The 25,640-nt window shown below is 48.9% G+C and overlaps 13 protein-coding genes across 13 annotated transcripts; 6 read left to right on the top strand and 7 right to left on the bottom strand.

The window, feature by feature from the left end:
- Positions 1 to 304: 304 nt before the first annotated feature.
- N7487_011243 (B-type cyclin nimE) lies at positions 305 to 1,953 on the top strand (the record flags this gene model as incomplete). The annotated part of the gene is made up of 4 exons (XM_056878973.1): positions 305 to 313; positions 439 to 1,611; positions 1,665 to 1,803; positions 1,862 to 1,953. The coding sequence occupies 4 exons, from the start codon at positions 305 to 307 to the stop codon at positions 1,951 to 1,953; spliced, it is 1,413 nt and encodes a 470-aa protein (XP_056724292.1).
- Positions 1,954 to 2,976: 1,023 nt separating this feature from the next.
- On the top strand, positions 2,977 to 3,906 carry N7487_011242 (HIT family protein; the record flags this gene model as incomplete). Its single annotated transcript, XM_056878972.1, has 3 exons — positions 2,977 to 3,231; positions 3,317 to 3,410; positions 3,650 to 3,906. The coding sequence occupies 3 exons, from the start codon at positions 2,977 to 2,979 to the stop codon at positions 3,904 to 3,906; spliced, it is 606 nt and encodes a 201-aa protein (XP_056724291.1).
- A 158-nt stretch (positions 3,907 to 4,064) lies between these two features.
- Positions 4,065 to 5,870, bottom strand: N7487_011241 (tRNA (guanine-N2-)-methyltransferase; the record flags this gene model as incomplete). Its single annotated transcript, XM_056878971.1, has 4 exons — positions 5,636 to 5,870; positions 4,642 to 5,504; positions 4,367 to 4,572; positions 4,065 to 4,300 (listed from the first exon to the last, which is right to left on the bottom strand). Exons 1-4 carry the CDS (start codon positions 5,747 to 5,749, stop codon positions 4,065 to 4,067), a joined length of 1,419 nt encoding a protein of 472 aa, XP_056724290.1. The 5' UTR covers positions 5,750 to 5,870.
- Positions 5,871 to 6,249: 379 nt separating this feature from the next.
- Positions 6,250 to 7,980, bottom strand: N7487_011240 (putative histone deacetylase SIR2; the record flags this gene model as incomplete). The annotated part of the gene is made up of 5 exons (XM_056878970.1): positions 6,250 to 6,432; positions 6,485 to 6,664; positions 6,720 to 7,271; positions 7,338 to 7,648; positions 7,746 to 7,980. 5 exons carry the CDS (start codon positions 7,978 to 7,980, stop codon positions 6,250 to 6,252), a joined length of 1,461 nt encoding a protein of 486 aa, XP_056724289.1.
- Positions 7,981 to 8,265: 285 nt separating this feature from the next.
- Positions 8,266 to 9,509, bottom strand: N7487_011239 (ACL4 family protein; the record flags this gene model as incomplete). The annotated part of the gene is made up of 2 exons (XM_056878969.1): positions 8,266 to 8,896; positions 8,953 to 9,509. 2 exons carry the CDS (start codon positions 9,507 to 9,509, stop codon positions 8,266 to 8,268), a joined length of 1,188 nt encoding a protein of 395 aa, XP_056724288.1.
- Positions 9,510 to 10,111: 602 nt separating this feature from the next.
- On the top strand, positions 10,112 to 10,348 carry N7487_011238 (uncharacterized protein; the record flags this gene model as incomplete). Its single annotated transcript, XM_056878968.1, has 1 exon — positions 10,112 to 10,348. The coding sequence occupies one exon, from the start codon at positions 10,112 to 10,114 to the stop codon at positions 10,346 to 10,348; it is 237 nt and encodes a 78-aa protein (XP_056724287.1).
- A 21-nt stretch (positions 10,349 to 10,369) lies between these two features.
- N7487_011237 (uncharacterized protein) lies at positions 10,370 to 10,567 on the bottom strand (the record flags this gene model as incomplete). Its single annotated transcript, XM_056878967.1, has 1 exon — positions 10,370 to 10,567. The coding sequence occupies one exon, from the start codon at positions 10,565 to 10,567 to the stop codon at positions 10,370 to 10,372; it is 198 nt and encodes a 65-aa protein (XP_056724286.1).
- A 250-nt stretch (positions 10,568 to 10,817) lies between these two features.
- On the top strand, positions 10,818 to 11,845 carry N7487_011236 (RWD domain-containing protein; the record flags this gene model as incomplete). The annotated part of the gene is made up of 3 exons (XM_056878966.1): positions 10,818 to 10,848; positions 10,986 to 11,147; positions 11,223 to 11,845. 3 exons carry the CDS (start codon positions 10,818 to 10,820, stop codon positions 11,843 to 11,845), a joined length of 816 nt encoding a protein of 271 aa, XP_056724285.1.
- A 537-nt stretch (positions 11,846 to 12,382) lies between these two features.
- On the bottom strand, positions 12,383 to 12,910 carry N7487_011235 (uncharacterized protein; the record flags this gene model as incomplete). Its single annotated transcript, XM_056878965.1, has 1 exon — positions 12,383 to 12,910. The coding sequence occupies one exon, from the start codon at positions 12,908 to 12,910 to the stop codon at positions 12,383 to 12,385; it is 528 nt and encodes a 175-aa protein (XP_056724284.1).
- A 1,527-nt stretch (positions 12,911 to 14,437) lies between these two features.
- Positions 14,438 to 15,097, bottom strand: N7487_011234 (E2 ubiquitin-conjugating protein MMS2; the record flags this gene model as incomplete). Its single annotated transcript, XM_056878964.1, has 5 exons — positions 14,438 to 14,498; positions 14,553 to 14,632; positions 14,689 to 14,814; positions 14,875 to 14,954; positions 15,025 to 15,097. The coding sequence occupies 5 exons, from the start codon at positions 15,095 to 15,097 to the stop codon at positions 14,438 to 14,440; spliced, it is 420 nt and encodes a 139-aa protein (XP_056724283.1).
- Positions 15,098 to 15,489: 392 nt separating this feature from the next.
- N7487_011233 (uncharacterized protein) lies at positions 15,490 to 20,829 on the top strand (the record flags this gene model as incomplete). Its single annotated transcript, XM_056878963.1, has 4 exons — positions 15,490 to 15,567; positions 15,625 to 15,691; positions 15,747 to 15,920; positions 15,971 to 20,829. 4 exons carry the CDS (start codon positions 15,490 to 15,492, stop codon positions 20,827 to 20,829), a joined length of 5,178 nt encoding a protein of 1,725 aa, XP_056724282.1.
- A 209-nt stretch (positions 20,830 to 21,038) lies between these two features.
- On the bottom strand, positions 21,039 to 23,065 carry N7487_011232 (vacuolar protein sorting-associated protein 26; the record flags this gene model as incomplete). Its single annotated transcript, XM_056878962.1, has 5 exons — positions 21,039 to 21,477; positions 21,810 to 21,926; positions 22,045 to 22,069; positions 22,143 to 22,615; positions 22,702 to 23,065. Coding segments are annotated over 5 exons (1,209 nt in total), but the record flags the coding sequence as incomplete, so codon positions are not given.
- A 1,492-nt stretch (positions 23,066 to 24,557) lies between these two features.
- On the top strand, positions 24,558 to 25,370 carry N7487_011231 (gluconokinase; the record flags this gene model as incomplete). Its single annotated transcript, XM_056878961.1, has 2 exons — positions 24,558 to 24,791; positions 24,918 to 25,370. 2 exons carry the CDS (start codon positions 24,558 to 24,560, stop codon positions 25,368 to 25,370), a joined length of 687 nt encoding a protein of 228 aa, XP_056724280.1.
- Positions 25,371 to 25,640: the final 270 nt, after the last annotated feature.

Genomic DNA, 25,640 nt, shown 5'->3' with positions numbered 1-25,640 from the left:
AGAACCAGGGTTCTGCGCGGTCTTGATACACATCAACATAGTCATCTTTGGGCCGTAATTATCGACTCATATCATCCCCACCTGTCTGAAAGCTACCTCTGCCTACTGGCATTGTAGTTTCTTCAGAACAACCGCATTTTCACGCGTGGTACGTGCACCTTGTTCTTCACCCTCTGGTATGAGGTCCCCACCGAGGCAATATCAAATGGAATGCTGACCTGATTTCCCGAGCAGGACAAGGATCATTATATTCCTGTCCCCTTTTTCCCTTCCTACGCGTCGCTTTCCTTTTATTTTCTTCACGATGCCGCAGGTAAGCAATCTTTAACCTTGCCAAAAGACGCGTTTGATATCCTGGTTGCGGGATATCTAACCCATTGCATCGAGATCTGGGTGTATCCTATGACCTCACTACATTGATCACTGACTCCATTGCAGGCCCGCAGCCTTCGTACCAGAGGCACGATGAATGAGAACGACGAGAACGGCCCATCAGCACGTCTGACACGGGCCAAGACAGCCGCTCTCAGCACTGATGCTGGAGCTAAGAAAACCCTGCAGACGAAGCGAACCACGTCGACTGCCGCGTCTAATGGATCTCAACGTCCCCGTGCTGCCCTCGGTGATGTCAGCAATGTCAACAAGGCGGATGGTGCGGAGATAAAGGGTGGGAAGAAACCGGCCGCCGCCAAGGCTGGTTTGACCTCAAAGGCAACCGTCCAGACCGGAGGCGTCCAAAAGCTCAGCCGTACCAACTCCTCACGAACAGCCACACGATCTGCCCTTCAGCCCCGCGACTCGAACAAGAAACCTGCTGCCAACGCCCACAAGCGTCCATCGGTTAAGGATACAACCATCCAAGCCGACGAGCCTCCCCGCAAGAAGCCCGAGCTTGAGCGAAAGACCCGAATCGAGAATATCGTGGAAGAACCAGCAGTGAAGGAGCCGGAGATTAGCGTGAAGGATGCTCTGAATGACGCTGTGCAGGATCTGGACACTGAGGACTTGGATGACCCATTAATGGCCGCCGAATATGTGGTTGAAATCTTCGAGTATCTCAAGGACCTTGAGATCATCACCCTGCCCAACCCTGATTACATCGACCATCAGCCCGACCTCGAATGGAAGATGCGTGGAATCCTTGTCGACTGGCTCATCGAAGTGCACACCCGTTTCCGTCTCCTCCCCGAGACCTTGTTCCTTGCTGTCAACATCATCGATCGCTTCCTGTCCGCTGAGGTTGTCGCCCTCGACCGTCTTCAGCTCGTTGGCGTTACTGCCATGTTCATTGCCTCGAAGTATGAGGAGGTGCTCTCCCCTCATGTAGCGAACTTCAGCCATGTCGCCGATGAGACCTTCTCGGATAAGGAAATTCTCGATGCCGAACGTCACGTCCTCGCAACCCTCGAGTACAACATGAGCTTCCCCAACCCCATGAACTTCCTGCGACGCATCTCCAAGGCCGATAACTATGATATCCAAACCCGCACTCTGGGAAAATACTTGATGGAGATCAGTCTTCTCGATCACCGTTTCATGGGCTTCCCCCAGAGTCACATCTCTGCCGCAGCCATGTACCTCGCACGTCTCATCCTCGAGCGTGGACCTTGGGTATGTTATGTTGCATTTCGCCCGTTCCGCACATCTAAACTAACTTCTCATAGGATGCCACTCTCGCTCACTACTCTGGATACACTGAAGAGGAGATCGAGCCCGTCTTCCAATTGATGGTTGATTATCTTCACCGCCCTGTCTCCCACGAAGCCTTCTTCAAGAAATACGCCAGCAAGAAGTTCCTCAAGGGTAAGCTACACTGATATTTCCTTTGTCTCATGATATGCCATTCTAATCAGTCTTCTAGCTTCTATTTTGACTCGCCAATGGGCCAAGAAGTATCACCACCTGTACGTCGACAGCTCTGAGCAGAGCAGTTACGCCAAGGATGAACAGTAATTGTACCATTTACGATGTCATGCTACTCCTGTCTCGCCAACGTCGATGCCTTTCATGACTCCCTAAGGCCCTTGCGACGACTTGAGCAGGGAAATCGAATTCCTACATATGTTGGCATTTCATTGTGCTGGTATTCACTACACTACCTTTTGCATATTCTTACGACGACTTGATTGAATTTCTGCGCTTTCCGCATTTGTCTTCTGTGATGGGGTGTTCGGCGCTCGGCCCTGTGTGCTATTGTTTTCTTCTTTTACTCCTACATCTTCAACCTCGGCATGCTTGTTTTCCATGCATGGGCATCTGTCTCCCGCCTGCCTTCATATCTTACATTCTCGCCGTGTTGCAGGCGTCGGGATCTATTTTTCTCCTTCAAATCGCAATTTTATCTTGCTTCACCCTAAGTCGGCTTTGTCTTAGGTTGAGCGATACAGTGCTATCCCCCTTTGGATCACTTTTTTTTGTTTATCATGCAAGTTCCGAAGGCTTGCACGTTTGCGCGGCATTGCGGATTGGAAATCTTTTGTGGGGCCAAGGTGGCTATGGTTTTGTTTTTGTTTCTCGGGTGTTTCTCAATTCATCGGCTGGAAGATTCGATTGGTTACTGAAGCTGAGTCTTCCTGGCATGCAAGATTGATATCGGATGGACGGCCGAGGTGGTAATCAGTGACAAGTTGGACTGCTTTTGTTTTGTTCAAAATAGTTGGATTTCTAACACTGGATCCGTGTGTATGGCGTGCTTATTGAAACCATTTTTTCTTTAATTCCTCTTCTGTTCTTTTTTTTTTTTGGTATATCTATTGCTTGTAGATGCGTCCAATTAAGCTCACCCAGGGGTGCTTAGCCGAGGCTGGTCCCGAGGTCTTCCCAGGGTTCCGTCCCGGGGCTCTGTGAGCCGCTGAATCACTTTCGGATCGACCTCTATCTCCTTTACTACATATTTCCATTCGTCTTTGACGTTGATACTAAAACAGGTTCACGACCCCACATTCGGACCGAATAAGTACACTATTTTATCCCGTCATGGATTCCACTGCACCCCCGCCATGCCCGTTCTGCAATATCGCCTCATCATATCCTCCAACCCCGTTCAATGACCCTGAGTCCAATCCAGTCGCTACTGCCCCGGATTCAGGTCCATTGTCCTACATCATCCTTTCCACTGAGCATGTTCTCGCCTTCTTGGACATAATGCCGCTTACCCGCGGCCATGTGCTCGTAGCGCCAAGAAATCATTACAAGTTGCTAGGTGACATGGGTGTTCAAGCAGGACAGGAGGTACTTAGTTATTTCCCCTCGCTTTATCTATATCTATTCGAAAAATGCTTCTTTTGCTGATCCTTTTCTTTAATTCGATGCATAGATGGGGAAATGGCTGCCTATTCTCTCCAGGGTTGTAACGAAGACTGTGTTTGGCGATGATCCCGACAGACATTGGAATGTTGTACAGAACAATGGTATGTCTTGCCCTTGCTTTTCGCCATTTCCGGAAACCCTTGATCTTTATTGTATTTGAACATGGAGTAATTCTCCGCTGTATGCTGTCACGTATTTGATGTATCAATATTGGTATTCAAGGAGGTGGGATACCCCTGACCGATATCTTGTTTTATTTGTCACTCAACCAAAGCGGCATTTTGTGATCACATGTCTATGGAAGAAGAAAAAGAAATAAAATCATCTAACTGGGTAACAGGCGAGAGAGCAGCACAGGTAGTACCCCACGTCCATTTCCACATCATCCCGCGGCCTGCTCAGGGGGCCAATCAGAGAACAAGCTTTGCTATGTTCGGTCGTGGGCAAAGAGAGGAGCTCGACGATGATGAGGCTGAGGTATTGGCTCGTGAGTTGAGAATTGAGCTGGCCGAGGAAGTCAAACGAATTTTGAGGGACGAGGGTGTGGACTTGGCTGCAGACTTGGTTTCAGAAGGAAGCCAGCGAGGGAAGCTGTGAAGTACACTGTGTCTGGTATTTTCTCTGTTCTTGCATCTGGTCATTGGTCCCATCCTAGGGTCATTCACTGCATATAGATATTTCTATTACCCAATTTTGCAAGCCTCCGAACTTGGTAGGCTAGATAGCTTCCTATCGAATTTCTGATATTGGAGTCCTCATTCAGCCGTTTTGTGGTCCTTGTCGACCCTGGTGCCATGGCCTGGGAGCATATGCTGGTGCAACAAATTAGCCATGTACTGGGCCATCAAATCATAGATAATACGTACCACTCGTCGGAATGCATTGAGAGCATCTGCAGTAGTACCCTGGTCGTCAATGTTTTTCCGGGCCAGTGAGATATCCGATAATTCTCCCTCGGGTAGACGACGGTAAGTTATAAGTCGACGAGCCCCTTTAAGACACAAAATTAGCCAACCAATTTCAATATCATACTTATATCATAAGGCCTGTCACTTACAAGTGTTGAAATTCTGAACAGAGATACTGACAATCTCGAGATTCTCATGCATAGGAACAGGGAACTCAGTTTTCTCGTCATTTGTTGTGGGCATCCACATAGACAAACGGCCATTGGGGACCAAGGAGCGTACTGCGAAGTTGAGCACGTCGTTTTGCAGAGCCTCGAAGCCATAAGGCTTTTTGGGAGGAACGAAACCAGGTCGGCTATAGGTCCAAGTCAGTATTATAAATCGCGAGGCCAATGAAAGCAAAAAAAAAAAAAGAGAGACTTACAGATAGGCAGGGACGCCATCAATGATCACATTAACTGCAGGTTTTCCCCTGCGATTTCCCAGAACCCGAAGTCCTTCACGCACACCGTATGGCGGATCGCAGACAATGCCATCTAGAACGGCGGTTCTTCGCAGTGGCGTGTTGGTAAGATCGGAAGTGAACGTATCCAAGAATTTGCTCTTGATCCCATATTGGTCAAAATTCTCATATATGCCCAATTTCCCGCTCTCTTTGCCACGGAAGCTACGGCCATCAATGTCTGCACCCAGAGTCAGAGCCCCGAAATGCGAAGCAGCAACTATGAAACTTCCAGTTCCGACAAACGGATCGAAGAACAATTTCCCCGGTGCTGCAAGAGCCATGTTGGCCGTAATGAGACTCAACTCCGCATCCATGGAAGTCGTGCTAATATACCGACGCTTCTTGAGGTCGTATTTGAGCACGGCCTCGCGACAGCTATCGGCAATTTTGCGACTAAGATAAATCTTTCTTGGATCTCCTGTTCGCTTCGTGCCCAGTACAGAGACTTCAACATCGTCGACGTACTCTTCCATCACGAAAAATTCCTCATCGGGGTTTGTAAGCCGGATTGGGCCTTTGAACCCCATATATGAGAAGGATCGAATGATTTCTCCCTTCTGAACTGTGCTGCGCGTTCCTGCGAAGTAATCAATCGTGAATTTGAACGGGACAGCAATGTAGTCGTTCCAACGATCTTGGGTTCGTTCACGGACATCTGCATGTAGCTCTTCATAATTGGTGCCTTGGCCCCATAACTCGAAGATATCCTTAACCAGGATACTGCGCTTGGCAACTGCCCGTGCCGCGGCTTCGTTTGGTAATCTTACGACACAATATGGTGACTGGTGTATGTCAGTCAAGTTTCTGTAAATCGGAGATGATCATGCAAGAGAGGAGGGGTGCCATCGTTGTAGATCAATGGTCGTGGAATGATTTGGACTCTTTGAATGCTGATAGGGAAGGCATATCATACAAATTCATTGTAGGCGATAATTTCGATGTCAACGCCTGCGAGTGTGGCACAGGCTTGAAGTTCCGGCCGTCGGAAGGTCTCATGGAGTTGGGCGAACCGAACCAGATAATCCATGGCTAGCAACACGAATATCTGTCTAGTTTTTTCTTAATGATTTCTCTTTAGTGGGAGTTCATGTAATTCGTTGCTGCTTTGAAGGCGGGGTGTTGCGGGTTGAGATTTTTTTTTTTTTTCTCGGGTCTTCAGAAATATACTCCACGGAGACAGACTGTGTCCAAGCTAGGTATAGATTTATATATCTCCAACAAACAATCAATTTTAGTTTCCAAAATACTATATTCAATGAAAGTTAGGCACTACACCATTGGAATATGATAAGAAATGATTTAATTACAAGGGTTATGCATCAAGAGAAGATAATAAAACGAAGGATTGAACTATAGATGAAACCCAGATCTGCTCAGGTGTGATATAATCGCACAAAAAAAGAAAATAAAAACAAAAGAGACCAAGACTACCTTAGATATATCACCACATCCAGCTATGAACAGAAACCCGAAGATACGCCCTCCCTTAAGACAGAAGCAAGACATGCCCAAAACTAAACTCCGCCCCTATGCATCGACTACCTTGAAAACATGTCGTGATTCATATCCATCCGCCGAGGTAATATCTACCTTCTCGTCAGCTGGTATCATATGATGTTGTAGGTCCCAACCAGCCCGACGAGAAAGTTCGGATACCACCACATCACAGTCACCCAAGAGATCAATATCGAACTCGGTATGTGACACCGGCTATATGCCATGGTCAGTATGGTGTAATACCAATGTCTTGAACACGACTTACAGTGCGCGAGATGTAGATCTGTGGGACGTTGCGAGGTAGGATTCCTGGTACTTCAGCCACGGGGGCTACCTTCAACGAGGTTCCGATCACAATGACCAGGTCTGCGAGTTCCCGATCCTGGTGAAGTAGACGTTCGCCAAACTCATCGGGTAGATCCTCGCCAAAGAATGTGATATCAGGCTGTACTATTTGTAAGTATGGAAGAAAGCAAGCAAGAGACCGAATGGTCACTGACCTTCATCACCCCAGGAGTCGGGATTTCATAGTCGTCCTCATCTGAACTGTCGTCGGAGACCTTGCGGTCTTTCTGTTGACCATTGGAACTTCGCTTGCGCTTAAGACCTTGCGGCTTTAGTCCTTCTTCTGCGATTTTCTCCTTGCAGGCGGTGCAGTGGGGGATGTTTCCCGCCCTGATATCATCGAAGATCGCGTCGCCAGGAACGTTGAATCCACACTTCACGCAGGTGGCCGTCGCAAAGGATCCATGGCATTGTACAATCTTTTCCGGGCGCACCCCAGCATTTGCTTCAATGTTATCGATATTCTGCGTGTAGTTGGTCAACAGTTTGCCCTTGTCTTGCAGAAGCCGAATGAATGCATGGGTGGGCGACCATTTCTTTTCCGTTGGGAGGATATCCTTGGCAATGGAAAAGAAAATGTTCGGGTCTTCTCTAAAGATATGGATGTCGAAGACTTCTTGTGGATCGCTCAGACCTAGGTGCGCCAGTTTTGAGTAGAGTCCGGTATCTTTAGAACGGAAATCGGGAATCCCCAGACTTGTTGAGATCTGATAAAATATCCGTTAGAACTTATGGATCAGGGATCTTCGGGATAAGCTTCAATATGAACATACACCTGCGCCCGTCAGAACGATGATGTTCCGAGACTCGCGAAGGAGCCGAACAGCATCGTCGATGGAGTTGTACTGGGGAAGCTTGGGCCTCCGAGAGAACTCGCGCGAGATCGCGATCGCCAGAAGAGAATGGTAAGACTCATCTGGCGCACCATCGAGGAATGCCGGGGGCGCGATTCCAAATGCCGTGCATAGCTTTTTGGCCGTGACGGTTTCGCGGAGGATGGTCTCTTCCACGAACGCCGCCTTACCAATCGCATGTAGACGTTGTCGATATGCAGTCGCCTCTTCTAGAGTACAGGCACCGGGAACTGCGACAGAAAAGCGAGCGCGTTAGCCAATGTTCGTTCTGATCTCCGAGAGCGGGGGTGTCCGGGGTAAGACGTGAGGGTGGATATAGTTACATACCGAGGCCGTCGCGGATCTGGTCATCGCGTAGGAACTGGATCGCCTCATCGCAGTTAGACAGATTATCCCATCCGTCGGAATCATCGCTGTCCGACTCCAAATCCGACGATATCTCAAGCGCGAGGTCCGGCGCGTCGTCCTCCATGTCGTACTGTGCCTCCATATCCACGGCCTCCACTTCGACCACGGTGGTCTTTACTGAAGCCTCCCCTTTTGGGGCTGGTACCAAATCCATTTTGCAGGAGTTTGAGATTCCAGCCACGGAGACAAACTCGTTTTCACTCGCGCTTGAAACCTGCTCTGACAAAAATTCGGGCATCTGCTTCACCGGAGGCAACTTAATCCGGAACCGATGAATGAATTGCGGTGGCGATATCAAAGAAGTTTTAGTTTGTGGTTCAGGGGGTCGACGATGAAAGAGACTTTGGGGGGAAAAATAAAAGAAACTACTTCTAGTGGTATCAAAGCAAACAAATCAATGAACATGTACATCATCTCATGTGGTCGTCACTTTTGGTATCTATGAATCCGCCATCTCGTCGTCGGAGTCAACTTCGATCTCCACATCCGAATCCTCGCCCGCTCCCTCCCCTTCAGCTTCACTCTCATCATCCTCTCCAATTTCTTTGTTCATTTCCTGTACAAGTTCCAAGGCATGATCGCGGAGCCGGTCATCCTCGTATTGAAGAACATCATAGAGCTTCAAGCTTTGCTTGAGCCATTCACGACTAGCATCTAGTGATGCATGTCGCGGGGACTCGGCAAGCTCGTCGGTGGTCGCATCCTTAGGTGCCTGTTGCTTTTCTGCCAGCAGGAAGAGACACCAGCCTCCGAGGTACCAGGCCTCTACACTTTGATCATCCTCTAGAATCAGGCGCTCGAGGACTTCCAGAGCCTCGAACTCCATATTCACTTCCATCAGGAGTCGTGCAAGACTGATGCGTACCGCAAAATCGGGTATTTTGAGATCTTCTGGAGCCAAATCCTTCCAGAAGCTCATACTGCGAGTGAGCGCGGCTTGCGCATCTTCGGTACGTAGTTGTGAAATCCGGATGGAGGCGAGGGTCTGTAGTACCTCTGGTGCTTCGGGTGTGACAAGGAGGGCTTCCGTAATAAGTGCCTCGCACCGAGCTTCGGCATCCTCTTCCCAGCTGAGTGAATATGTTAGTTATGGCCCGCATAGAATCTAGGATATAGAGAAACTCACGAAAGATCGGTCATGTAGGTTTCAGCGACGGCGCACAGTGCGTTAGACATCTTGGTCTTCTTCTGTGTAATATCGGCGATCTGCTCCGGCGATGTTTTCCCCTCAAGAGATTGAATACTCTGTCTGAGCGACGCCACACCCATCTCGAACCACAGGACACTGTCCTTTCCACCTTGCTCACTCAATTGTGCAAGCCATAGGAACTTTTCAGCTCCTCCTCCCTGGGATTCCGGTACCGAGCCATTTTGATCGAGTTGAACAGCTTGAAGGAAGCAGTTTCTAGCGGTGTCGATGTCACCTAGCTCGACATTAATTTCTCCAAGCAGATTAATGGCGGGGAGCTGTGCAGTGGTGTTTTCAGCGGTCAAATCCAGGGCCTGCTGTGCAATCACGAGTGCCTCATCGGCTCGACCAGTTTGTAGGAGGATTGTGGCTTGGTCGAGTAACGTCGAGGGATCTTGAGCCATGTTGCCTTTCGAGATCGAGCCACCAGGGCCTAGTACGGACTTTGCGCGGGGCTTGGATGACTTCTTCTTTTGCGGTCTGGGCTTTCCCATGGCAGGACGCAGTGAAATTCAATAAAAACTCGTGATGTCGTCGACTGGAATACTAAGCAGGGTGATTGACGATTGTAACCCGTAGGGTATCTGGAAGAAGTTAAAAAAAAGTGAACCTCCAAAATTTTGAAGCGGCTGTTTGACGGGTTTGCATGTGGGACCGCAATATTGTCACCGTTTATACTTTTTGACCGCCTTTGTATATCGTGGAGTGAGAACCTGTGGACATGTATTCCTCGCCAACTATTATCCCCAATTTTGGTGCATATCTATGGCTAATGATTATTATCCTTCTAGCTAGCTATAACACTAAAAAAGAAAAATCTCCATCTAGGAAGACCATCTATCTAAAAAGATAATGGGTCCTACATATGTATAAAGTCCATCGTCTTGGGTCAGATAAAACAGAGTATTCAAGTAATTATTATATCGGGTACATACGCATGAAATAAACCTTGGAAACTACACCTAGACATCCTGAACTATATCGTCACGCCCGGGTAGGGAGGTGAGCTCCAGGGCTAGAGCTTCCACTTGGAAATATCTACTTCATCCCAACGATCATTATAGGCAATAGCGAGGCCCCAAACCCACCAAGGAATATGTCTACGCCTATCTCCACCACAGTCTTCCTTCTCCAGATCGCGGACCTTGCGAGCATTTCTAAAGTCAACAAAGTACCTACTTCAATTAGCTGCAAGCTCCCAATCACGTATAAGAAGGCTCGGAATTTCGAGGTATCTGAGTCCCAGATTAAGCTCATTGCCCGAGGAAAGGTGGGCACCCATCCCAGCTCATTCAGCTCGCGGTACTCCATATCAAACACCATTCGAGTATGATCTCGCCCGGGTTTGCTGAAGCTAGAACAATTTATGAGGCGTGGATCGGTATTCACGGGTAATATTATCATCAGCAAGACGAAGTCCAGGGACACGTTGGAATATACAATGGATAACGTAGCCCCGGGAGAGCTCGGCGACGATAGTCCATTTGGCGGGCTTGGGCTTCTCAAAAGTGATGTGATCGCCCAGCGAGGGAAGCAAAACTATCTGAGGCATAGTGGCTAAAATGTGAGGGTTGCTATGAGGAGAATGTCCTCTAGAATGATAACGATACCATTGCACAATAGTGACCCGTGGACATTCGTGACCAGGCCTCACGTCAACAACCTTGGAGCCATGGTTATATGTAAGACTAAAGTTTCTCTTTATGTGTCTTATATATATATTCTCGATGTTATACATAGTTTGGGGAGTGTATTATGTGAATGTTAGTGAGCAGATCAGGAGGTTCTCGAGGTCACAGTAAATGGAAGCCGGCGAGGATGGCGAGGATGAGGGTAAATTGATAGATTCACGTGACTCGGCTTGGCCTGTTGCGTTGACTTGGTTTGCGCTCCGATATTTTTTTCTGAGTTGGTTAATACTACGATATTTCAAAGTCTTGATTGAACAATATTTCAATCCTTCCCTCTAGAATCACTCTCATCTGCCCACGAGGTGTTTCCCGAAGAATCTGCACCTCCGGCGCCCAAATCGTTACCCCTCCAATCCGCGGGCGGATCAACAGCTATGGGTCGCGAAGACCAGATTGAGGAGCGTGAAGTGCTCGATTCAATCTTCCCTGATGAAATTACCGGTAAGTAATATACAAGTCTTTTAGACGGGTCAAAGTTTCTTTTTACCCTTGCTCACAGCGAGACCTGGCACCTAGACATATCCGAAACCTCGTACCGTGTATCCATAACTCTCGATGCGCTCGAATATGACGGGGATGAATCAGAACAACCCGTCATATGCCTGGAAGTCGCCTACCCGGAAGAATACCCCGATGTTGGCCCAAATCTCACCATTTCCTCCCCACCCAATGCTGTGAAGCATCCTCGGCTAGATGTCCAGGAAGACCGGGACCTACTGATGGAATCCCTTCAGCCCACTATCGAGGAGAACCTGGGAATGCCGATGATATTCACACTGGTCAGCGCACTTAAGGAAAGCGCAGAGCAGCTTATGACCGAGCGAGCAGACGCCATTCAAGCCGAGATGGACCAAGTCGCCGCGAAGAGAGAGGAGGAGGAGAACCGAAAATTCCACGGTACACCAGTCACTGTCCAGTCCTTCTTGGAGTGGCATGCGAAGTTCAAAAAGGAGATGGAGGACGAGGAGCTTCGGCTACGCGAAGAAAAGGAATCGGAGGACAAGAAGAAAAAGACCACGAAAGAGGAGAAAAAGCTCACAGGCCGACAACTGTGGGAGAGGGGCTTGGCCAAGGGTGATTATGACGAGGAAGAGGAGGATGCCTTGCCAGCTGTTGAGAAGCTCAAAGTGGCTGCATGAGCTAGTACATAGAAATGTTAACGACCTGCCATTACTTTGAAATTATGTATTATAACCTCGTCGAATTGGTGTGATTATACTGAGAAATCAGCGAACTGGTATCAAAGGTAGGTGGAGTAATATACAGATCTGAAAGTCCACATGGACTTAGGTTATGGTACAGGGAAAGATAACGCTCAAATCACCAGACAACACAGGGCTTGAAATAGAGCCGTTGTCTTTGGTGGAGCTGCTTGCTGGAGTCCAGTGACTTTAACAATGCTAGCAGTCCATGGTGCCCATTGATCGGATATGAAAGAATGGACATACCTGGCCAGGTTGCCATGGATAATGCACTAAGCCTTTTGGATGCTTTGAGCAACCGACCTTTGTATTCTGATCTCAAGAAACATTGACAATGGCATGGCCATGGACCGGGGCTGTAATGTGACTAGACATTGACCTGAGCTATAACGGCACATCCGTCTACCCGAAGAGCCAGTGGGATGTACTTTGTGATGGCAACGACGTTTGCACAGCAAGACAGACCACTTGGTTTCATTGCTTTGGCTGCTTTTGGTTAGCTTCCTCTTCCGCCAAAGCCCTTTCAGCTAGAACGATCTTCCACATATTATCTGCAAGCTCTTTGGAATGCATGTCGAAGTGTGCGATTTTCGCATTAACATCGACAATGGCATTTGCGGGATGCTCAGACCAAGTGGATGGTTCCTTAGTTTCGGTGACGCGATCCCATTCCTCTTCGTCCTTAGCGAAAAGAAGTTCTATTTTCAGCCGGTCTCGACGTTCGATCCAGTTCCAACGACGCCCAAGTTTTGTTCGTATGACGCTGCTAACGTTTCTCGGCTGCGGCTTTTTATAGCGCAGGAACGGAAGTCCACGTGCATTGACAAGTACAGGGACATTGCGTTTCTTGTCACCCAACGGCCGGGGTCTGTTTAGGATCGATGTGGCGTTCGGATGCCGCTGATTTGTTTCCTCCTGGAAGCGAATTGACTTTTCTTTCCGGGCTTTCTTGGGCGTAAGTGGTTTGGCAGGCGGCGCTACTGGCCGGATTTTCCTTTGCATCGCAGCGTATTTATCTTTGTGTGATCTGGCCTGGGCTATGAGAGTTGTAATCCGGTGTGCATCATGCTGGTTGGTATGAGACGAGGAGAGGAGATCTAGAGCCTGTCATACGGCGACAAAATATCAACACATAAGCTCAGCCTGGAGGAAGATTCGATGCGCATACCTCGTAACCTGCCTTCAAGGCATTTGCTGTTTGTGATGGGCTTTGTAATTTTTTATATTTTCGAAAATTCTGTCGAACGAGGGGTTTAACTTCACCCAGCCACGGAGTGTTTGTAGTTGAAGGACGGCATTGTCGGAGAAGTGCTCGATAAAGTGCCAAACCTGTCATAGAGAGATTGTCAGCTAGAATAATTAAAAATGTAGGGAATAATCTCTCACAAGCAAAGCGATGAGCCCCGTTATATTTTGGCACCAGCACTTTATGCATTCTGCCGTGTTGAACAGTTATACCGATAATGAAGCCAAAGCCAAACAGCTATATGTCTTATCTTGTTTCTACCTGCCAGGGCACACACCGCCCATTCACCGCCTACTGTGAATGAATTAGTTTCTGGCATTATATTTATCCGGAAGGGGGCCCAATCCACTTAGCTTATGGGCATTTATCACGTGACGATATTTGGTTATATATATCCACCCGAGCCCTCAGATCTTCCTCTTCTTTTCTTTCTTCTTCAGCTCTCTTTGCCTATTGGCTTAGATCAAGTGTAGTATCTGTTCTTTTCAGTTTAATCTCTGAAAGTTTCCGTCCAGGAAACACTTTGATTATTCCTATTTTTGGACCCCGCGACTTGGCCCCTGTGCTTGCGCATGCCTTGTCGCACAGTGTCATTGGGCTTACACTACCCCCGATCGACGCGAACTCCTTTTTCATCAATTGTTCGGCTTGTCCGGGCGCTTGAAGAAGAAGCCTCCTGTAAAATGTAGATATCTCGAATCGTTGACATTCCTGTCACTCGCCGCGTCTTGGTCTCCACCTTCATTTCCGGTTCTCTACTCTGTAGGGTTTCATATCTGGCATGCTCTTGTCCTCGCTGGCTGCCTCACTGGATAGCTTTTGTGTCCTTTTAGAGGTGTGACCCCTCCTTTGACCCAACCCCATCGGTTGGTTCGCTTGGTCTCTCCTTGCCTTGTCCCTACGTTCAGTGTGATGTCTCACGACCCTCTGGCTGCGTCATGCCGGACAGCTAGAATTTACGCCTATAAATACAATCATTGGCTAAGTGAATCATTCGACAGAGTACGTCATCACTCATAAAAGAATATCATTTGATTTTGTTGTTGGTAAACAGGCGCCTGCCGCAATGCCCAGTTCCACGAAACAAAACACTTTAGAGATGAATACCTAATGTAGGGATGGAAATTGAAAGTTGAGGCCCAAAAGAACCCCTACCGATGCTTTCATGCAGAGACTGTACACGCTCTAGGGTCATAGAAAAAGAGAAGAAGCCAGGAAATTTAAATGAAGCCGACCCTGATACTCCGAGATCCGCCTGCGCTGAGTGGGTCACATATGCTGGACTAGAAAGTCGAACCCTCCGGGGGCTGCGGCAGCTTCTTATGCTGGGGCAAGGCCATGTACCTGGATAAAGTGTTAACCTCAAACTATGGATCTTGTGCCATTCTTTGTGCTCACCTTCTCAACTCAATTAGAACCGTCTCCATGGTGTTGTCTCGTTTCCACTGCGCAAGGGTTGGAAGCTTTGTCGGATCGACCTGCAGTATAATCACTCAGTAATGGCCTTGTGTTTTCGTACCCAATCTCCTCATACCTTGCCAGAGCTGGAATCGACACATGGAATGTTCACTCGAGAGACGAATTGAATGGTAGGAGGGTTATCGGGGTAGTCAGGTCCGCAGTGAATGTTCACACTGTATATCCGGTTCTCATGAACGCTCTGAAAGAGGGCAGATTAGCGATAGTTTCGTGGCGGCGTGGAGTAGAGTGAGAAACTAACGTGAGGCGGGCCGAGAATGGTTCCATTCCAGTTGCTCATCATCATATCCTCCCCATCAGCAAGTCCGTATGAGCAGGCATCTGGAAATAAGACACATACGTCAGTGATCCAAGATCGGACATTGTCGGAGATCGTAGGAGTCGATCGTACCTGCACTCAGACCCTTCTCGCCCTTCTCAAGCTCCTCCAGGAGTCGAAAGTTTCTTGGGACCTTGGCAGCCATGCTGAGCACCGAGTAGTGGTTTCAAACGCTGAAAATATCACGACAAGTGTGAATGGATGTCGAAGAGGGATGTTGCGACAAGAGGGGCAATGCGCTAGGCGGTCAAGTTAGAGCATTGTCACGTGCGATACGGCTTATCGATGGCTTGGCACCTGTTGGAGATGCCACGCCTTGTTGATCCCATCGTGGAATCGTTGTAATAACAGAATCGCTGTCATTGTTCTCTTGCTGCTCACATGAACTTGGCATCAAATCTCCAATCTTGCAACTAGTCTGGTGTGGAAACAACGATCCATTCATCTGCGATCAAGAGCTCCTCCGTACTGTTGACATCGGACCTCGGGCATTAGCCTGCGCTGGCCATGCTTTGAGACAATAAACCTATATCAGAAATGTCCTCCCAATTCTTACAGACGGAGATCGCCAACTTGATTCATGAGTCTCGAAGGAAAAACTCCGATTTGCGAAATGTTAGTTATCACTCTCTAGGCATCATCGGCCATGGCACACTAACGATGAATTGACAGGCCGCCGAACAATCGTTGAATGAGCTCAAAGCACTGCCCTCAACTTCAGAGTCTCAGATAGCAGCAGGTAATTTCTAACATGGCAACCTTTTGTCAGTTCCCAACCGCTAAATTGCCATTAGACCTTGTTCGCAAACCGAATTTTGTCGAGCCATTCATCATTGCATGTCATACTCGACATGCAAAGCTTGCCGGTATTGGTGTGATCTGTCTACAGAGACTAATTGCATCTCGCTCATTACCCTCGAGTCGTTTGAAAGATGTCCTCGCAGGCCTGAAGGAGACAACGAGCTTGAGTAAATGACCAAACAAACCAACATGTTTAAATTGCGCTAACGGTTGCTAGGCCTTGATATCCAGCTGAAAATTCTACAATCTCTGCCTTCACTTTTGCAGTTTTATTCCAATGAACTGAGCGGGGAGCTTCTTGCGAACACCTTGGAAATATGCGCCACGTTACAGGCAAGCAAGACAATTGCAGTTTCTAGTACTGCCGCAGCTACTCTCCAGCAGCTGGTGGTATCAACATTTGAAAGAGTTTCGAGTGAAGATAATCTTCCTAATGATGCAAAAATCACCACAACAATCAATGTCGATGGTCAGTCGCTTAACATCGGCTCCTTCGCCTATGATGCACTGCAAGTATTGGATGATCTCTGTCGTCTGATAGATGGTGAACCACTACAATTTCTGCGAACACGAACCCTATCTCCGACTTTTGTGCTCGAACTTATTGAGAGTATTCTTCTGAACAGCGGCCGTCTTTTTGTGGGGCATCCCGAACTTTCGCAAGTGCTGCGCGTTCGGCTATTACCACTAGCGGTTCGTTGTCTATCTGAAAGGTATTCGTTCGCTCAAACGGTCCGAGTTGCTCGGATTCTTCTCATTCTTCTGAAGCGTTATATGTCTCTGTTGACTACAGAATGCGAGATGGCACTGAGCCTGATAACCCATCTCGTTGAACCGGATGGGACAGCTCCTTGGAAGCGATTACTTTGCATGGAAGTTTTTCGAGGGCTATACTCGGAGCCAGGTGCTGTGCGGCTGATCTATACTTTGTATGACGGCGAGGAAGGCAGAAAGAACATCCTCCGCGACCACATGGCTGCGCTTGTTCGGCTAGCTTCAGAGAAACCTGCTTTGATTGGCGTCAGCAATCAATCAACAGTACCTTCCCGGGCGGAGCACTCAAGATCCACCACAGAGGATCAAATAACTCTCGAAACAGGTGGTGTTGCTGGTGTCATTGGGTCAACTGTTCCTTCAAGTGAAACCAAGGTGCCTGGAATCAGCACTCAGTGGAGTGTTGTTCGTACGCCATTTATCGATCTCCTCGACAAGACAGATCCGCCCACACCGCCGGACACTTACATTTACAGCCTTGTTCTTAACTGTATTAGCAGCTTTGCTGAAGGGCTAGCGAAATTCATTCTTCCATTGACGGTCCCGGATCTAAAGCAAAGACGCAAGAATCGACTTATGAGCCCCGTTCAAGGACCGGACTCCGCCAGATCGTCTCAAGATTTCACAGCAGAACCGACCCGAGTGCAGTCTACCTCGTCGTCGAAAAAGTCACATGTTCCCATCAATCCTCTGGACCTGCATTCTCATGTACAGTATTCCGCCATCAAAACTTGTGCGGGGATAATAGAGAACTGCTGGCCCGCTGTCCTAGCAGCTTGCTCCACCTTTTTGCGCGCATCCTTAGATGATGAGTATTACCATAACCTTGTTCGAGCATTCCAAAAGTTAGCTCATGTGGCGGGTCTCCTAAGATTGGCTGTTCCCCGAGATGCTTTCTTGACAACTCTTGGAAAAGCTGCTACGCCCGTGAGTGCGGGTGGGGCCAAGTCACATAATGTATCTTCCACTGGCTCCCAGCAAAGTGACGCGGCCCAAAAAAAACGGAGAAGTGCGGATCTGTCAAACTCCAGTTCTTTAGCAATGGAGTCTGCAGGAACAACTGCCGGGGAAGGGCCTCCGGTGTCTTTAAGCACAAGGAACCTGCTTTGCATGCGGGCTTTGCTCAACCTCGGAATTGCTTTGGGGCCGACACTGGATCAGCCGGCCTGGTCCATTATTTTTGAAACACTTCAATATACCGGACTAGTGATTGGCATGTCATCAAGCGCAATGGTCAAATCGGCCAGTGGGGCTGGGGAGATTCCAGTCACCCCAGGAAACGATGTGCCCACTGCTAATCTTGGGAGTGAGGTGATTGCGGTCCAGGCGGCTTCTAACAAAATGCTCGAAAGCACCAGCGATTTCCCAAGTGCATCTTTCGAGGAAATACTACTTGCCTTGTTGAATCTGTCAACATTTACGGAACAGCGTCGCAACCAGGGTGATGCCCAGGAAGTATCAGAAATGCCCCGAACGCCACAATCTTCCCAAGCAGGTGGACGTTTGCACCAAGGTTCCCGACGCGTATCGCATACCGTCGGAAAATCAAGAATGCAAGACGAGGAACTCAAATTTGTACTGGAGAAAGGAAACGAACTAGCCAAGGCAAACCTTGGCAGACTGTCTTCGCTTGAAGAAGACGACAGCAAAGCATGGGAGCTACTGACGCAAAGTCTCATCTCGGCTTCCGCAAATACTACCGTCAGCCCGAATCTTCGCCTGCAGGCGAGCGCAATTTTGAATTCACTCGTATTCTCAACCATGAAACAAAGGGAAGAAGACGACGAGAAGGTCTACAATCAAGTGCAGACGAGGAATTTGCAGACATTGAAAGCCCAGGTCGCCTCGCTCTATGCATCGGACATGCACACCTCCAAGTCTTTACCGATAACCGTCATTGAAATCCACGAACAGACCTTGGAAGTGTTAAATAACATCCTGGAACAGTATGCCGAAACTTTCGTGGACGGATGGCACCTCATATTTGATTTGATATCTGGTGTTTTCCAATTTTCCCCAGATCTTGGGACTGACGATCGGTCTTCCACTCTGATAGAGCGCAGATCGTCAGCTCTTCCAGCAGGCCCTCGTTTGGTACGTGCTGCGTATAAGTCTCTGCATCTTGTTGCATCCGATTTCCTCTCTCTACTGCCAGCGCCTTGTCTCTTGAGCTTGGTGAATGCCTTCTCTAGCTTTACGTCGCAAATCCAAGATTTCAACATCTCCCTCACCACTACCTCGTTTTTCTGGAACGTTTCCGACTTTCTCCAGGGTCAGATTGAGCAGATCTCCCTTGGCCATGTTGATGCATCTGTCAGTGAAGAAGAGCTAGCTAAATTGGCTCATGACGAGGACCCTTCTGTTTCTCGGAACTCGTTGTGGTTGTTGCTGTTGCTTCGTATTGTTGATATCACAACAGATAGTCGGCCTGAGATTCGAAATAGTGCAGTCCATACACTGTTGCGCATCTTTGACGCCTATGGGCAGCAGCTCTCCCCCAAAGCTTGGCGTCTGTGCCTAAACATGGTCCTCTTTAAGATGGCCGAGGGAGTTGAGAACCCTCTCCTCCAAGCCAAGAACAATCGGAGCAATGCAAAATCCGATGACTTTAAGGCGTGGGTGGATACGACAGTGGTGATGATCAAGGGTTTGTCAAATCTGATCACGAATTTCTTCGAGACCCTGGTGCAGGATGAGAAGTTCGATCAATCCTGGAAGCGACTTTTGAAGTACTTACAAAGTTTGATTGACTTGGGTATTTTGGAATTCAGCGAAGCAACATTTTCTAGCCTCTCGGCAATTCTCCTCCGGGTGCAAAATGGAGATGAACTTAGCAACGATGCCCTTGAATGTGCGTGGCTTCTTTGGGCAAACGGACACCCTGCTGGCGATGAGAAGACGCTCGACTTGGACCAACCTAACCAGGATGCCGCTTTGGCCTATCTACATGCATTCCAGCAGGTCTATCGTCTTTACAAAGTCCAGCTGACCACAAAACACATCGAAAAGGTCCTGCATCACCTTAGCTTGCTCGTGTGGAACTCGGTCTCCCCGCGTTACTCTCCAGATGTCGACCGGCCCTCGGCCCTGCAAGCCCTAGTCATTGATTGTATCAAGACGCTCTGCCTGGAGAAAGAGGGCTCCCAGCCGGATATTCTCTTGTGTCTTGCCGAACTATCCGATTCAGCACTATCGAAATGGAGCCCCGACAGCGACACTCGAAGACCAGCGTTCGTGGCCTTCTCGAAACGCACCATCGATCTTGTCAGCTGGTACATTGCTGAATTCGGCATCAAACAAGACGTGTTCACGAACGGCGCTCTTGCGAAATCTCTCGAACACCTCAGTACTCTAATTACGCAAAAGTACACATGGCAAGGGAAGGACCGCGAGCCGTTCCTCTGGCAAAAGGCCACAACAGTATCCCTGAACCTTGTCCAAGTCGCAGTCCCCTACGTGGAAAAGCAATACGCAAAGGCAAACGAGTCCGAAACATCCCAGTTCTGGCAACGCATCGTCGACATCACAAATGGAATAGTTTCCGCCCGCGGCTTCCAATCCCAGCAACTCCCTAACGCCCGAATCACCGCAGACGAAACATTCGACACAAAAGCCTTCACCCGCCTGAAGACTCTCATCCTCCCATCCCTCGGAGCAGCATCAATCCCAGACGCCGTCCGCCGCGACTTCGCGCGCGCTCTCTTCCGCTCCTCCTTCATTTACGCCCCTCTCCGCTTTGACCTACCAACTACCGGTCTGGAAGATAAACCCCTAGAGGACTTCTACACCGTACGCCCTGGTCGAACATTCAACCCACCGCCAACCCTGCGCCCGGGAATAGCCTACGTCCTCCTAGACACGCTCTTCGAGCTCGCCGCACATTCACAAACCAAGGCCGAGACAAAAGCAGACGCCACATCCCCGCAGACTCTGCTTGCCCGCTCGGTCTCACCCTACCTCCTCCTGCGCTGCGCGGTCTCGCTCAAGTCTTACATTGCAGACCAGCCACTGCGCGGCTTGATGCCTCAGCCCACGCCTGCCCGTAAGGCCCTGCTCCATTTGCTGCTCCGCATGGTTGAGCTGAGGAGTGAGCCATCGGCTATCCCAGATCCGCCTTCGCTGAGGACCATCTCGATTGTTGAGGGTGGGGATGCGGAAGAGCATCACTATCGGAAACATCTTGAGTGGATTTATCCGTTGGTTGTGCGCGCTGTGCAGGTTGCTGGTAAAGAGCGCGATGATGGACAAATTCTCCAGGCGCTGGGGAAGGTGTTGCAGGAAATTGGTCGGTTTGAGTATTAGAGCTAGAGCTTGGTTGTGGATGAAGTATGGCCCCCGGGGCCGGCTATGTGTGTAATATGTACTATGGCGATCAATGCATTGTTTTACTTTATGTTTATACTTTAAATTTTCAAGATTCTCCCGGACCAAGACATCACAAAGGAAGACATTCTACAATCTGAATCTAGGATGGGGGTTGATTTAAAATGAGGCTTGGCACGAATGTACGTTGTAGGCAGAGTAAAGTATACTACAGAAGTGATATCGTGACATAGCCGTGAGACAGGACCAACGGACACAGAAATAGTGAGCACTAGAGAAGTAGAGGAATAGGGGAAATCGAGATCGGAGACAAGAGGCGGGTATAGAAGAACAGATCCGCAGGTACCAAGAAGCTGTAAGAAAGACGCGAGCGATAATGAGAATAGAATACGATAGTCTATGCTGCAGGCGCGGGAACAGGCTGCGGCTCCTGCCGAAGCGGCGCAGTGACTTCTCTGCCGGGACCAGCGGTAGCAGAGCCCGGTGGAAGAGCGGGCTGCTGGCGCTGTTGCTCGAGGAGCATCTGCTGTTGGATCTGCTGTTGCTGGGCGATCTGGGCGTTCGGGGCGATCTCGGGGGCTTGGCGGTAGAGCGCAATTTCGGATTGTTTGAAGTAGCGGCGGGCATCTATTAGTTGGTTAGTTTGAGACATTGAGATTGTAGGCCAATGATGTATCAGGATGGGAAGAGGGTATGGGAAATTGTATCGGTGGAGTTGCCAGAGCCAGAAGAGGTTTAGCGTGGGGGTTGTCGGAAATTGGGGGTGCCTCGGATGCAAATCGGCAACACATGATGCAACCCGGGCCGACTCGAATGGGGTAACTTCAATTGCCGACAGCTGTTGCATGCATCTTGTCCGTCTCTGCACCCCGCATTCTGGGATGCGCCATGGACTGTGATTTGGAGATTGCCAAGGATGGGGAAAGGGACAGAGAAAGAATGAGGTAATTGGAACGTACCTTCGTCAATCAGTACGAGACTGAGATAGTACCTTGTCGAGTACTTCTTGTTAACGTCGCGGAATGTCGGCGTCAAGTCAAATCCACCAAGGAACAGACGGATTGGAATGGTTTCACCTATGGAAAGTCAGCTATGCTCAAGGGTACCCCAAGCTTGCCAATCCTCGCGGGAGTCATTGAGGCCGCGGGTTGATGGCCGTCGGTGGGGTTCACGGTTTTCGAAGTGTTCACTAACCTCTCGATGGCGAACCGTCCATAATCTGCATATAAGTCAGCATTCTTATGCTCTGCATTTCCCAATATCACATCGAGTGTATCCAATATACTACATACCTCAAAGCGCACCAAAGTCTCACTCTCGTTATATTGATTTGGTGGGGATCCTGTTGTCTCCCGCCGAATGATAGACAATTCCATATGTTTGATCTTGAGCCGCACGAGCAAGAAATAGATACGGCCAACAATCACATCCTTGAGATGATACTTGGATTTGGAATATTCGAATTCGATATGCAGGCAGTCCTCGATACCGACGTCCATCTTGATGGGGCTGTTATTCTCAGGTGGCATGCGGTACGAGTACACCCACAAGTCCTTTTCCCGAATGACATCCGCCATGCGCCGCGAGACAGTCACCCGGACAAAGTAGCGCAGCTTGACGTTGATACCATTGTAAGACTCGTATTGCTTTTCGACGTTCTTGAAATTGAAGGGGAAGGTCTGCGGGTGGAGCAGCTCGCCGGGAGCAGCGAGTTCCTGGACCAGGGAAAGGAATTCATAATGGTTGCCTCGGTCGTAAAACATCTCTGTATTCCCAAATAGCAAGGTGTTAGCGGCCAATCTGCGATGGCGAAACCCAGCTGGGAGAGGCTGGGCGGGAGGTCTAACGTACCAATCGTGCCAATAAATTGCAACTTGATCCCCGTATGTTCCAGTCGCTTGCCATCCTTCGGTCTGATAGTCACAGCACCCTTGACGGACTCGCCGTCCATGTACAGAGGGACCCGCTCGCGGCGGCCCTTGTCGAGCTTGACGTCGACGGTCTGGCGCTCATCGAGATCTTCGAGGACCACGTCAATGTCGACCGGTGTGGAGAAGAAGAGGGAAGCCATCGTGGAGGTAATTGAGGCTGCAGCTATCGAGGCCCGAACCAATAAGTCGGAGCTTTGATGATCTGGAGCTGTCGCGGTGGCCTGGAGATGGCTTATGTAATACCGCCTCCCCGCCCCGCCCCCATGAACTGATAGGCATGTTTTCTGTATAGAAAATAGCGATTGCAGTCCATAATTGGAATCAATATCTACATGCGATATTTGATACTCGTTTCATTTCTAGCTCCACTTGGTCTCCTCCAATGTTAGTTCTGGAACTCAAATGAAAGGTACTAATACCATTGATCTACAACTACCCGTGGGACTCCGGACTGGACTCTGGACTCCATGGGCTCTTCAGACATGTCAAATCCACTGACAGGTGCTTCCTCAACCTTTCCCACCGATTGGACCTGAAGCCTGTCTACGCTGTTCACCAAAGGTCCAAATACAAATTAGCCATACGGATCAAGGCCCAGCACACCCTCTTAACTATACACCGGATAAACACGAGATCGGATATGTCGGAATCCGCTTCCCGCCACAATCAGTTGCCCTCGTGACCATGAAGAAAAACCAGCGGAAAATCAATCCTCTAGTACAAGCAATGATCTGACATGTTTACCCCACGGGAAGTTCCTTTCTTCCCCGGATTCTAAGAGTGAAACGGCCTGGTCATGCTTACCAGACACACCCGGGTATAGTCGGTGTGACTGTAGGGAATCACCATGCATATTCATTCCCTGGTCATGTTTTCGTGTCCTTTCAAGGTTGGGTCCTATCGGATGAGATTGTATTTCCCGGAATGTTTCTCCCCCCCTGTGTTTCACGGGATGAGTATCGGCAATCCGTGTACCGAGTATACAATCTTTCGATAATCGGGGTGGATCTGCGAAATTTCTAGAGTGTGGGGGGCCGTCTTTCGGTGTCGACTTAGTCGGAGTGTTCGGCACGGGACAGGTGAGAGATAAAAAGAAGGGAATGACGCAGATATTAGTGGGATAAATACCAAATTCCAGTCCAAGTCAGGGTGGAATGGGGGAAAATTGGGGGGAAAATGACTTGGATTGAAACTGGCGGTGTCTTTCTTGCCTTTCTTGTCTTTCTTAGCGTGGGGGTCAGTTACCGTATCAAATACCGTGACATCATGGATGTGTATTTCTGGAGGTGATTATGTGGCATTTTATAGGCTGTGTGTATATATAATTTATTATATTTGATATTTGATGGAGAGTCAATATGTCAATATGTCCAAGTATATAAGAATAATTATCTATAGAATCTTTATATAAATCTGAAGCTGGACGGCTATTCAACCCCGGGTATAGACCCAAATACTAAATAGGGTGCAGATATCCAAATTAGCCTAACCCCCTTAACCAAATCCCCTAATCCTTCATAGAACCAATAACCGTACAAAATGTCCTCCCCCCACTCGGCTTCTGGAATCTTTTACCCGACCCACTGTGATACAATATAAGTACTTAGAAAAGTAATCTCGCGCTTTTTGGATTTCTGAACTTTTATTCAATAAATCTCACTTTCTCACTTATAGAACACTTTCCCGTGTATCACTACAGCGTCATAATCTCCACCCTGACCCAAATTATTACCCTCCCAAACCCAACATCCAAAATCCAACCCTTTTTCCTACATCATGCTTTCCGCAGGGGAACGACCCCAGCCTCCCCACGCTTCCCTAGTAGATTCCACCGTGAGCAAGGCGCGCATCATGCCGGACCTCACCAACGGAACCAACGGAGTAACATCCTCCAAACCCGCACAAATGCAACATATCTGGGTCGTGACTGGTCCAGCCGGGTGTGGAAAGAGCACCGTCGGTAATGTCCTACGCACCGAGCTAGGCGTACCATTCCTAGAAGGCGACGACGTAAGTACCTCTCTATATACCACATCACACTACACACCTTCCAACCATTCAATTGCACGCAACCCCAACAACCCCCGGAAACCTACACCCGAAATATACGCAAATGACTAACAAAACCCCTCCCAGTACCACCCGGCAGCAAACAAAGACAAAATGGGCCAAGGCATCCCACTCACAGACGAAGACCGCTGGGACTGGCTGATTTCCCTTCGCCAAGCCGCAATCGACGCACTCTCCCCTTCAGAAGACAACAACTTCCACCCGCCCGCCGGCGTGGTAGTAGCCTGCTCCGCGCTGAAGCAGAAGTACCGGGATGTGATGCGCGTTGCCGCGTACGGCTCGCCCTCGGTCCAGATCCACTTCGTCTACCTCAAGCTCAGTGAGGAGGTGTTGATGCAGCGTGTCACACAGCGCCAATCGCACTACATGAAGAGTGGCATGGTACACTCGCAGCTTGCGGCGCTTGAGGAGCCCGAGGGAGAGTGGGATGCTATTACTATTAGTGTCGAGGGGACGATGGAGGAGGTGCAGCGCAATGTTATTGATGCTGTTTTTGAGAAGCTTGCTGAGTATAAGTGATTCTTTTTTTCTCTCTCTCGTATCTTTCTGTGGATTGATCGGGTTGAGTTCACTGGAACTGTCGGTGATGTCTCATTACCATGCGAAAATGGGTATGATCTATGCATGGAGGATTTAGCATTTTGTCTTTTTTGTCTTTTGTTGTCTTTTTGTGCCTCCTCCCAATGGTGTTTGGTGTTTTGGCCGGCTTGGCTATGTCACCGGTCTGTTTTAGATCTGGAGTTCTTGAAGCTTGCGTCGAGAGCTTCTGTTTCGTGCTGTTTTGATATA

This window comes from Penicillium crustosum (assembly GCF_028827405.1).
Source record: "Penicillium crustosum strain IBT 35664 chromosome Unknown utg000005l_segment0_segment0, whole genome shotgun sequence".
Taxonomy (NCBI): Eukaryota; Fungi; Ascomycota; class Eurotiomycetes; order Eurotiales; family Aspergillaceae; genus Penicillium; species Penicillium crustosum.
The sequence above is the reverse complement of the archived record's forward strand: the minus strand, read 5'-3'. Positions and strand labels throughout refer to the sequence as shown.